Genomic DNA, 13,600 nt, shown 5'->3' on the forward strand with positions numbered 1-13,600 from the left:
AGAATAATCTCTCTCAATAATTTGTTTTTGTCTGGTAGCATAATTTACAATGAGAATTTACTGCAAAATTATAATTGAGGTAATTTTTTTTAATTCTCAGATTTCTGCACTGAGTGGCCCGCTGCGCTAGACAGTGATGAGAAATGTGAGAAGCATTTTCCAATTGAAATTGACACAGCTGATTATGTTTCATCAGGACCATCTATTCGAAACCCCAAAGCACGAGCAGTAACCTTAAGAGTAAGAGATAGTTAAAAAAAATTATTATACTATATTACTTTAAAATAGCATTTTGTATATTTTATTATAAAACTGATACAATTTATTATGGAAAATTTAGATAATATAAAAGTCTTTTAAAAGTATAAAATAAAATTACCTATAGTTCTACTACTCATAAATAACCACTATTGACTTATAAGCTCAATTTAGTACATGTGCAATCAGCCTTTTGTGTATTAATGGAATTATGCTATATTTGATTAGTTATCTGCTATTTTTCATTTAATAATATGAATTAAGAATTTCCCAAAGATATTAAGCATTCTTTAATGTTATATTTAATAGCTGCATAAGATAGCGTGTAAATGAAGGTTTGTTGTGTGCCAAGACAGTGTTTGAGGCTGGGTGTACAATGGTGATCAATCAGATACGGTCCCTTTTCTGAGACTGAAGTGGGAGATACAAACAAATAATTCAATAATGTAGATTTACCATAATTTGTTTAAATTATCCATATTAGGGGATCTTTAGGCTTTTTTAATTACTGATTTTAGATAGAGAAAGAGAAACATCAACTTGTTGTTCTAGTTATTTATGCATTCATTAGTTGCTTCCTGTATGTGTCCTGCCTGACCAGGAATCAAACCCACAATCTTGGTGTATTGGGATGACACTCTAACCAACTGAGCTACCTGGCCAGGTCAACCTTCAGGATTTCTAACTATTTTTTTATCTATATTGTAAATTCCTGCAGGAAATGTAACAAATACAATGCCAGTAGGTTGTGAGAAAGCCTGTTTCTGTACCCTCACCAACCCATATATTATTATTACCTATCAATTTTATAGATAAAAAAATATATCTTATGTATATTTAAAATTTGTGTCTTTTAATTCTAATGAGGGTGAGAATTCTTTTGGGAAATGCTTTTTTTGTTGTTACTTGCCCATTTTGATGGTGTATTGATTTCTTATACTAATTTTTTCTTTTTAATAAGTGTACAACTCAGTGGTTTTTAATATATTCACAGAGTTGGGCAACCATCAATACTGCCTAACTCCAGAAATTTTTATCATCATAAAAGAAGCCCCATATCTATGATCAGTCACGCCCCGTTATCCCCCCTCTTCCCCACCCCAAGCCTGTCAACCACTAATCTACTTTCTGTTTCTTTCCGTTTCCCTATTCTTGACATGTCATCTTAATAAGTCATACAATATGAATACTCTTACTTAGTAAAATCCTTTCAATGTCTCATCTGTTGTAGCATGTATCAGTTCTTTTTTCTTTTTTATTGCTGAATAATATTCCATTTTACAAATATACCCTATTTTCATCCATACATCAGTTGATAGACATCTGGGTTGTTCCCACTTTTTGGCTATTACGAATAATGCTACTGTGAACATTCATGTACATATTTGTATGGACATATGTTTTCAGTTCTGTTGGTAGTAAAATTGCTGGGTCTCATGGTGTTTAACTTTTTGAGGAACTGCCAAATTGTTTTTACAAAGTGGCTGCAGTATTTTAAAGTTTCACTAAAAATGTTTGAGGGTTCCAGTTTCTCCACATCCTCACCAGTGATTATTATTGTCAGACTTTTTAGTTTTTGCCATTCTATTGGTGTGATGTGGTATCTCATTGTGATTTTGGTTTATGTTTCCCTAATAACTAATGCTGTTCAGCATTTTTTTCATGTGCTTATTGACTGTATATCTTCTTTGGAGAAATGTCTTTAAATCCTTTGCCCATTTTTTAATTGAATAGTTTATGTATTCATTGTTCAGTTGTGTTTTTTACATATTCTGGATTCCAGTTCCTTATCAGATACATATCTTGTAGATATTTTCTTCCATTCCATGGATTGTCATCTCACATTCTTGGTGGTATCTTTTTAAGCACAGAAGTTTCAATTTTGATGAAATCTAGTATGTGTAGTTTTTTGGTTTTTGTCTTGTGCTTTTGGTACCATATGTAAGAAACCACTGGGTAATTCGAAGTCATGAATATTTAGTCTGACTTTTTCTTCTAAGAGTTTTATAGTTTTGTTTCATATTTAGGTCTGTGATTAATTTTCAGTTAATTTTTGTATATGGTGTAAGGTAGGGGTTCAACTTCTTTCTTTTGCATGTGGATATTCATCTATCTTGGCACTATTTGTGGAAAGACTGTTCTTTCCTCATTGAATTGTCTTGCCACGCTTGTCAGAAATGGTATACTTATTTTTTAACTTTTCGCTTGGCTACTTTACTGAATTCTGTTTTTTTAATTTCTTATTATGAAAAATTTCAAATGTATGGAGACCTAGAATAATACAATAAACCTATATGGCATTTGATTTAGTAATTAATATTTTGACAAATTTAAAATATCGAGTGCTTCTTGTACTAACACATGTGTCTATATATTTGTGTGGTTTAGCTTTAAGTGTTTAAAATTACTAATTTCTGACATTTTACACCAAGTTCTTTATAAATTGAAGAGATTTTCTTACATAATTCCAATGTAATTACTACAGCTCACAAAAGTTTGAATAATTCCTTAAATCCATCATCTAAAATATGTACGCCATACTCTTAAGTTCCAAGGAAACAGAAAAAAAGTTCAAATGAGTGGCTTAAGATTAGTTTGCCAATAAATAGCAAATCTAGAAATCAAATCCAGTTCTTAAGTGTAATACAGAGTTCTTTAACTGTACTATACTTATAAATAGAGAAAATATTTCACACATTTGGACGTTGCTCAATTTATGTAGCTCTTTTAAATATGGGCATTTGAAGATACACATATATAATAACCACAACCTTTTATGATTTGAAATGTCAACATTGTTTTTTGGTTAATGTTAATAATACCATATTGATTCTTTAAAATACATCAACTTGACAAAAGAAAAATCTAAGGATTCTTTTGAATTTTGGAAAAAGAATGAGAACGAATGTCATTCAAGTTCAAAATCAGATTATTGTCCAGGTTAAAGACTACAGTTCTGCAGTGCCTTTGAGTGCTAGCAGGTGGCGTGAGTGCACTACACAGCTGTGTCTGAAATATTTATGAGTTTCTGGCATAAACTATAATTTTTGAACATTAAAATGTTAATGTGAGCATGAGTTTTAAAGCAGTTCTTATAGTAACGATCAGCATTACTGCCATTTTTTTGGATTACTTCCCATATAAAAAGCTAGAACACTTCAATTTTTCAAATGGTAAATTTTTAAATTTATTGTTAAACATCATAATTTCATTGAAGGGAGTTTTAAAAGGAAAAAAACTATATTTTCATTATCCTAAGGTAAAAACTATTCATGTCTTCCTGTTGTATTATGCATATGTGCATATATTTTCACAATTATGATCATAATGTAGGTCCATTTTATGATTTTCTTATAAACAATTCTCCATATTGTTAATCAGAGTTATCATAAAGTTGCTTATTTTATCCATCAAGCTGATAACCTGGTTGTTGATACATATTTTTTTTTTCAGGGACTATGGTAATTCACATTGTCTTCAACATATAACCTTTCTATTGGATTGATATTTAATAATTAATATTCTTCCTACTTATGGTGTTTATATTTGTTTTCTGTTCTCTCCAGTTCCAATAAAAATTCACAGTGCTTAGAGAAACATATATCCTCCCTTATTTTTACACATATCAGCAAATATGTGTCACATTCTTTTTAAGGGCTAGTCCATTGCCTAGAACAAGACAGACCTCTTTCTTACCCTCAAGAGTTTACAGTTTAGTGGGAGAAATGGAAAAATAAGTAAGTTCTTTAGCTATGGGATCTTGAGGGAAGTGCAGGGTTATTGAAGCTAAAGAGAAGAAATGGATGGGATTTCAAAATCTTTTTTAGCCTTTTTTCTTCTTCAGACAGTGAAGACTTTCTTATTCTTAAAGCTCCTCATGGAAAAAATAATCTATGGTTTTGCCTTATTTTACTGTATTCTAGTGTCTAACTTTTTTTCCTGTGTCAAGCCTGTTTATCTCTTGATAATACCTTCAGCCACCCCATAATTCTCTGCAAATTAACAAGTGTGTTTATTTAGTCTATCATTTCTCAAAATATGTTTTAAGGAAGAGTAATTTCATGAATTGTTGCTTGAAAAGTGGAATCTGAGGTCAAATAAATTTGGAAATCATTATATAACTCTGAATCTTGGCATTTCAGAATGTTTTTTAGCATATTACCTCCTCTAAGAAATCCAGCCGTAAAGACTCTAATTTAACTTAGCATTTCCTGAATGTATTCAACAGACATAGCCTTTTAAAAGAATTAATTCTTTTTGGCAACCTGTGGGACTAGTATTACCATTTTGAGAAATACTGAACTGTATTATTTCAGATGTCTTCATCTTTTGATGCTATATTCCAGCCTCCATGTGAGAGCTGTAGCTTTTAAAAATAAATGCCCCTAAAGTCCTTGGACTGGTATGGATCTCATAATTCATTGGTAGAAATTTCTTAAAGTCCTTAAGTTTTATCAATTATGTATTCCTGTGTTCCAGCTTTACTAATACTAAATAAGTTTAATTCTGTTAGGTAATGCTATTCATAAGCACCCTAATTTCATTTATTTAAGAGACATGCCATTGATTCTTTCAGGAAAGGTACCAATGCCCAGAATTTTCAAAGAACACAAAACAGTTTTCTCCCCCTTTTTTTCCATAAGATCATAATGCACGCCAGATGCTAACTGTATAGAAAGGAGTTTGAAAAGGTTTCTTTTTGCTCAATTTAATGTTAATTTAAATAATAGTTCTACTTTTTTTTATTAAAGTATATGAAATAATCTTTTTCAAGTAATTTTTTTTTTCTTGTAATTTTAAGGTTAAACTTTCCAGTTTGAATTTAGATGATCATGCAAGGAAGAAACTTATTAAACTTGTAGGAGAGCGATACTGCAAGACCACAGATGTGCTTACCATCAAGACAGATAGGTAAGGAAAGAAAGGGGCCGACCGCCACATGCGTTTCATTGTCCTCTCACCCCCGACAGTCCTTTCTAAAGAAATGACATGGAAGATAAGGGTAGCCTTTTATATCAACTTATATTAGCTTTATTAGGTCAAGAGAAGTTGTCTAATTTATATTCTTAGTATCCTCGCACTAGCCTACTGTTGCTGGGATCTTTATATGGAGAGGCTTGCCTTGATGAGTTAAATTGTTGTGATTTTTAACCTTGATTTTAATATATCCATGTATTAAAATTCAGAGGAGATGTTGGAAGAAAACAAAAGTATGATTTACTAGTGATTAATGCTTAAACAAGCTTTTACAAAGTCAAAGTGTATAAAAATCTTAAAATTCACAATTAAAATAATTAAATTAACCGGAAATTTAATTTACCAAGGTACTTGTGTAAATAAGCAGAATTTTAGTGCTAACATAGACGCTCATAAAAGCAGTATTAACTTTATCTTATATGAATTTATAAATTAGGTCGTTTGAGGTAAAGAAAGATTATTGGTATGTTTTTACTTTGTGGTTATTTTATTTCTAGAATTATACTTCGGTTGTTTCTAAATTATGTCAAATTATAAAAGGCTTGCCTTTAGAGAAAAGCAAGTGGTTAGATACCCTCTCTCCCTCCCTATCTGTTTCTGAGCATGTGGAGGTATCTTTATCCTTAGGTTTGTGTCCTGCTTAGTGGTGGGAAGACGTAACATTACATACACATGAGAGGGTAACAGTGTGGAGGTGGAGAGAGCTGTGGAGTCATGACTTCAGATTCTTACTGTTGGAGTGATAAAATAGATTTGAAATGTATTAGTAATATTTTTTTGCTATCTTTAGAAAATGTGAAATAATGTTGCTTTTAGTTAGTGCAACTTAAAAAATACATTTTAAATGTTACTATTTGAAATTTTGTAAGTACCTGTTAATGTTGCTTTTTTAAAGTTTGTGTCAGTCTGTGTATATGTTTTATGGTACCAACTGTTGAGAGTAGAGAACTATTAAACATATGCATAGAATAAGTAACTACAGTTAAAGTTATTTGTCATATCATGGTTTTACTTTATATTTAAAGAAATTGGAAGTAATTGTTTTCTGTATTATTAATCTAAAAATTAAATATGCCATCTCATTTATGTACAAGTTTTACCTAATATTAGGTCATTAGTTCTATTTTAAATACAATAGCAGTAATCCATCATTATATAGTGAAGCTCATTTTTAAAAGAATTGACTTTGGGAAAATCAAGATGAACATTTAGATTAGCATCTTTTGTTTTTAAAATGAATTAGGCATATATGCTCACACTGTTTAGTAGATTCTTAGCTCTGAGGTGATGGACACTTGGATTGGACACATTAAAAATATTGTAAAGCTGTCATTAGGTACAAATAACTCCATTAGTTATGAAAGCAAAGAGATAATCTAAATAAAATGTTTTTTTAAGTTTTTAGTATATTCAAACTGAATTACACAGACTGTTCTTATTCTAAGAACCAAGTTTTTCTAAATCAGATACAGAATACCTGAATATAAGTTATCCTTTGTACTTAGTATTTATATACTTGATAAGTAATTCTGTGTACTGAATTTTTAGAGGTTTGACTTCCTCCTTCTCTCTTTTTTGAAGGTGCCCTTTAAAGAGACAGAATTATGATTATGCAATGTATCTGCTAACAGTTTTATACCATGAGTCTTGGGTAAGTGCTTGTAAATGTTTAATCGTTTTGTCAGTTAAATTCAGATGTCTTAACCTTACAAAAACAGTAGGAGTGGCAAATACTCAGTTTAATGAACACTGGATACACAGCGGATGTATGAAATGTTACAGATAGCTTCTATTGACATTGAACGTGAAGATCATGAAATAGGTTATGCAGTTTTTCTTAGGACCTTACAGAAGTCAGATGACTAAAATGCCCTTAAAATTCAGAGTTCCTGACTTCGGTTTAAAGATTTAGAATATTTAACTTTTTTTGTTTGTCTGACATTGGCTGAAAGTTGTCAAAGTTATGGAAGGCAAATCATCCTCTGTATAACTTGAGAATTTATGATTCGTACTGTTATTCAAATAAACTGCAGACCAAAGCTCCAGAATTTTATAGAAAGGTATTTTAAAGTTTTACTAAAATTTTTAGTTAACACATAACCTTTTGTGTAAACATTTCACTGGTATACGTTAGAGACTATAAAAGCCAATTAATTATTTAAATAGTATTAACAATAGTCTTTTTGTCTTGAGAGTTTTAGCATATGCATACACATTTATAAGGAATATATTGCTATGCTTGAGCATCAACACATCTGATTTAAAGTTGGTAACATGTTTAGGTAACTCAGAGTTTAAACTTTTATTTTTAAAAATTAAATAATTTTAGGTATGCATACAAATTAAAATTTTTGTAGCTTGCCCAAAATAGGCGAGGGACTCAATAGCATTTCATATTAGGAGCATATAAAGGTGTGGAGACAGTTGGAGAAAGAGTCACTCTCTTTAGACATTCAAAGGGTTTCATGTAAAGGAGAGCTGAGATTTGCATTTCATGTCTTTAAGCCTAAAAGTTTAAGGGATACAACAAGGTAAAAGCAATAGTGAGACACACTTCAATTCACTGAGTAAAAACTTTGAGTCATTTAAAGATGGAGTGGCTTACTTTAATAAGTAGAAAATGTTCCTACTTAGTTGAGGATATGGATAAATAGTTGCAGTAAATGGCCTTTGGAACCTCCTAGATATTGTAATTCTGTGAGCACATGCAGGTGTTCTCTGAATTGCTCCGTCATTTCATCTAATTGATGAAACAGTTGTAGCATAAAAGGATGAGTGGGAATAAGAGAAAATAAAACATTGTCACAAGGTTAGTAAAGAACAAAAAGTAGCTGACAGCTCTTCTCTTTTGAGATCTTTTGATTATAATAATTCCTCTGGGTTTTCTGGTTCCTGGTTTTGGGAACCTCATGATTGTAGCAGTTAATCTTTCTTTCCTGTCAAGTGATTTTATAGATGCCTTTGGTGTAAGATAATTAAGTTCTGTTTTGAATCAGCAACACAGCTGTGTTAGCTACAGGCCTGTGGCACTTAAAGAGTTAATACCAAACAATAAAAGCCAACCAATTTTGAGTCTCTTACTTTGTCAGCTGCCTATAAAATGAATTTTCCCTCCAGGAAATGATAAGCAAAAATAAATTTCGTGAAAGTTGACTTATTGGATTCTTTCTGTGATTCCATGACATAGAATCTGAACAAGCTTGTGTTCTGCATTGACGCAGAAAGCCTTTAATTTTTAATTCTGATTACTTTAATGCCAGAATAAGTAGCCACATATAACTGTTCTAAACAGATATTATTAAAGAATTCCTAAACTTCGCTCCTGATCCTTTCTAAACAAGCACCGTTGGAGAAGAAGCTTTAATAGCAGATGAGCTGTGAAATTTGCAGAGCTGTAGAACAATTTTTATTGAAATGAAAAATTTTTTTCCGTCACTAGCATGAAATTCATACTCGAAATCGATGATACCATCTGGTATTTAATTAAATATTTAGAGAGCCCCCTTTTAAACCATTTCTTTATTTAAAAAAAATTATTGACTGATCTGAGAGAGAGAGAGAGAGAAACATCAATCAGTTGCCTTCTGTACATGCCCCGACCAGGGATCAAATGTGCATTCTAGGTATGTGCCCTGACCAGGGATCAAACCCTCAATTTTTGGTGTATGGGACAATGCTTCAGCCAGTTGAGCCACCTGGCCAGGGCCATTTCTTTATTTTTTTTTAGGCTAGTTTCAGAGCATTTAATACGTAAAAGCTAAGCTTGCCTTGATTTCTTAGTTTTTTAAACTTTCCATGGAAGTTACATCTAAGTAGCGTTAAGAGGAAAATAGCAGTTTTATGTATCACATAGTTACTGAAACATCTCTGAGGAGATGTTCAGTATAAGGAAGGTACTGTTGTGTACTCTCTAAAACAGTTTAACTGTAGATGCATAAAAGCAGACTTCAAAAAACATAGACTTCACAAAGCATAGACTTTAGGCATAGAGGCTTGCTTTGTCTATTTCAAAGAATGATTATTGTAGTGCTAGAAGGTGGTTAGAGACAGATATACATCAGACATTTATTCTTCAGCCGTTCTAAGAAACAAGGAGACTTGCAGAAATTTGTTTTAGTATTCCAGTATTACACATTGTTAGCGTAGGAGGGAATTAAGCTTTAACCTTTGGACCCACGTAGACCTGGACTGAAATCCCATTACTTGTTACTTCTGTAGCTTTGGTCAACCGTTTCACCTCTGAGGCTCATTTTTGGACGGATCAGGGAGAATTTATGTGCGACATCTGGCAAGTAGTGGGCTCTCGGTAAATGGTGGCCTGTTAATATTGTTGATAATACTCAAATGAAGAAATCATAGAATTGTAAATTCATTTATTCCCAATTTCTGTACACAGCTTACATTTAATTTGACAGATACTTGATACAGGGAGTGAGATCTGTGCCTTGTTGTATTAAAGTTTTAGAACATGTATTCTACTAACATTCTGACATAACTGATAGTCACAAAACTTCCTAAATTTTAATTTTGCTGTATATTATTTAAACCTCCAACAAGTGTTTTGGCTAAGAAATGATTGGATGAAATATTTTACAAAGTGATTTGTTCAGAATATAGACCCAAACACAGACACTTGGGGGAAAGAAAACAACACTTGTTTTAGAAAACAGAGAGATCTAGAAATCTAAAGTCCAAGGGTCCTTGGATGATTTTGATATTTAATTACTAGTGGTTGCTTTTTTAAATTTGAAATCTTTGGCTGTGTTATTTGAATTTCATGGTAGTTTTATTGCTAGTCAGAAATATATTTTTATTCATTCACTCATTGATGTGCACTTAGGTTGTTTCCATATATTAGTTATTATAAATAATGCTGCAATAAACATGGGGTGCTGAGATCTTGAGTTAGTGTTTTTATTTCCTTTGGATAAATACTCAGAAGTGGCATTGCTGGATCATGTGGTAGTTCCATTTTTAATTTTTGGAGGAACCTTCATACTATTTACTTAGTGGCTGCACTAATTTGCATTCCCACCAAGTGCACAAGAGTTCTCTTTTCTCCACATCCTTGCTAACACTTGTTATTTCTTGTCTTTTTGGTAGTAGTCATTCTGACAGGTGTGAGGTGATACATCATGTGGTTTTGATTTGCATTTCTCTGATGATTAGTGATGTTGAGCATTTTTTAATGTACCTGTTGGCCCTTCGATATGTCTCCCTTGGGAAAATGTTTGTTTAGGGCTTCTGCCCATTGTTTTAGCCACATCGTTTGTTTTTGCCATCGAGTTGTATGATTTCTTTATATCTTTTGGATATCAATTCCTTAGACATATTGAGCTTCTTCTTTATCTAACTGCTACTTTGCATAGATAGCAAGTTATACTATTTTATTTTCGATATTGGTTACAAGGACACTTGAGTACAGTTTGTCTTTGTTGATGTTCCATGAAATGTGTTCTTTGTATGTTTTTGTTCCATGTATGTTTTGTTTTTCTAACTAATCATAAAGCCCTCCTTTGTATGAATCTGACATTGTATTTTGTTCTTCAGAGTCTCTAGCTCAGTGGTAGGTAAGAACACTAAAAGTTTAACAGCAGCTATTGAAATGTTGTCCATTCTTTTGGATAGCCATAAATAGACTTTTGAAGTAGAAGGTTTTTTTCAACTTCCTAAGTAAATTAACAAAGTAACAAATAAACTCCCTTTTCAATAATTAAAATATAGCATACTTGTTAGATGTTAGCAATAATTAAATTACTGCTGTATATTATTGATCTATTAATAAAATTATTGATAATTAATAATTAATGCCCAATTAAAAATATCTTTGTTAGTATTACCAATGTCACCTCAATAAATTAATGAAAAAAGAGAAACAAATACCTTTGCAACAATTTGAGCTACTTAATTTTCATGGATGTATGATTTGGGTTATGTGTAGATCAGTTTTGTTTTTTGTTTGATTTTATATTTTTTCATATATTTAAATGAAAAGTATTCAAATTTTATATTCTGGAAGATCTCTACCAATGTTTACTTCTGTGAGTTTATTTCATGATATTAACTTATTTTTGGCAACGTTAATAGAATTTGCATTCTAGAAAATATTGGCTACTCTTAGTAAGATGCATCTCTTCAACGTGAAATATTTTTATGCCTAAAATTGTTTATAAACTGTGCATAAACTGATATTACATTGTTTATTGAAGAAAAACAACTAGTTAAGTACATAAATTGAACTCCCATGATGAGTCTGGCCATCATGGTCCAGCAGTAGCAGTAAAGAGAGCCTACATGCTACCTTTTTCTCAATCCCAGACAAATAGCACTGGCCGTTGTTTTTAAGGTGATGTGGCATTACTCTGAGAATTAACTGTGTCTGTCTCTGACTTTTTTACCCCTGTGCTTTTTCAAGTGATCACCTTGGATGAATATAAAAGGAAACCCAAAATGAGGTGCGAGTGGAGGAGGTCTTACTACACTTTTAAAAAGTGCTTTAAAATAGTATGTCTTTTTTTAAAAAACAGCAGCAGCATTTGGTGTGACCACCCATTTTAAATGCGTGCTAACCTTGAAAATCAGGAATCAAAAAAATTTTTTTTACAATCTCTCTATTATATACATTGAGAAATTAAGAAATTAAGGAGAGATTAAGTACTTTGCCCAAGTTTGGAGTTTATTAGCTGAAGACCTCAGGCCTGACCTACAGCTTCAAAGTTTCATATTCTTTCTATGATATCATATTATTTAGTTTTGTTCAACGTTGACTTCTATTACAAAATATGAAGTAAGAGTTGAAATTAAACCTGAACATTAGCTGCTAATTTGCTCTTTTCAAACCTAACAACTAATTGAAAATGTTTTTCTTTTTTCCCTCCCTCCCTCCCTTCTTCCCTCTCTTCCTTTCCTTCCTTCCTTCCTTCCTTCCTTCCTTCCTTCCTTCCTTCCTTCCTTCCTTCCTTCCTTCCTTCCTTCACTGTTTATTTTGGCTGAAATACTGAAGGCAATAAAATACATTAAATCTTAGCTCAATCATCTGGGAGAAATTTTAAAAATTATGGGCAGAATGTGTAATAGCAAGTTCCTTTTTCTCTAACCTACCATGATTCATTTATTCACCTTATGGAGCACCATTTTGTACCTAAGAAGGAATAAACAATGGTTATGCAGAGAGGCCACAAGAAATTCTTTTAGAACTACTAGATAATTAGCAAATAAAATCCCAAAGGAGAAATACATGAATGGGGCGGGGGGAGATTAATCCAAAAGAAAATTTATCTATCTCCATGATCTTTTTTCTCTGGGCTTGCATCATACTCATCTGTGAAGCTTTTTAAAACCACAGATGCTTGGACCCTATAAATCAAAATCTCTAGTGGTGAGACTCGCTTGTTTCGTTTTAAAGTCTCCATGGGCAATTCTGGTGCTGAGCTCTGATTGTGAATAAGTTTTTGAGTGTTGTCTTAAAAGAGATACACCAACCTCTAATCAGTTTGTGTATCTCTTTTAGTCAGTTGTAAACAAACTGATAAGAGGTTGGTATATCTCTTAAGACAGTTTTTTTTTACGTGGAGCTAGTATCAGAGCTCAGGATATGGGATTGAAATTTGAATGAGAGGTCAAGAAAATGGACGGGTTTGTCTATCATACATATATACATAGATTTTTTTTTTACTTGATGTGGTAGGCTGTGATTGCTGTTCTAGATTCTTGAGTGGGATGATCGTACAGTGAAGGTGATGCTTCTCATGTTTCTTTGCCTTCAGGCAAGACTTCATTTTACTTCTCATGTTCAAGAGCCTACCATGTACTTAAAGACCTTTAAGAAAAGTTTGTGTTCTTTCCCACCCAGTGGCTGAAGTCATGAATCTGAGCATTAAACTGTTTTCTTCCCTCACCCTCTCTCCTGATAACCTAATTAGTCACTAGGCCTCTCAGTTTTAGCCTTTCGATATCTGTTAAAACTATTTTCTCCTCTGTATCCTTACTTCCACTATGCCAGTTTGGCTCGTCTTCATCCTTTACCTGAGAAGCTCTACTAGCCTTATTTTTTTAAAGATTTTATTTATTTAATTTTAGAGAGAGGAGAAGGGAGGGAGAAAGAAAGGGAGAGAAACATCAATGTGTAAGAGAAACATCAGTCGGTCACCTCACACGCCCCAACTGGGGACCTGGCCTGCAACCTAGGCATGTGTTCTGTCTAGGAATTGAACTGGTGACCTTTTGGTTTGCAGGACAACATCCAACCCACTGAGCCACACTAGTCAGGGCTGTAACAGCTTTATTGGTTTTCCTGTCTCACCCATCTTCCCTGTTACTGTTAAAGTAATTGTTCTAAAAAACAAGTCTGTTGGGTCATATTGTT

The 13,600-nt window shown here is 32.5% G+C and overlaps 1 protein-coding gene across 1 annotated transcript in view; it reads left to right on the forward strand.

Annotated features, from left to right (window-relative positions):
* MRPS35 (mitochondrial ribosomal protein S35) overlaps positions 1 to 13,600 on the forward strand; it is a 36,376-nt gene that overhangs the window by 15,377 nt on the left and 7,399 nt on the right. The window contains exons 5-7 of the mRNA XM_090275497.1: positions 101 to 240; positions 5,060 to 5,169; positions 6,817 to 6,886. Coding sequence (XP_090131623.1) covers positions 101 to 240; positions 5,060 to 5,169; positions 6,817 to 6,886 — 320 coding nt within the window. The remainder of the gene's footprint in view (positions 1 to 100; positions 241 to 5,059; positions 5,170 to 6,816; positions 6,887 to 13,600) is intronic.

The sequence above is a fragment of the Furipterus horrens genome, unplaced genomic scaffold (assembly GCF_987537825.1).
Source record: "Furipterus horrens unplaced genomic scaffold, mFurHor1.1.pri manual_scaffold_4, whole genome shotgun sequence".
In the NCBI taxonomy this organism is placed as follows: domain Eukaryota; kingdom Metazoa; phylum Chordata; class Mammalia; order Chiroptera; family Furipteridae; genus Furipterus; species Furipterus horrens.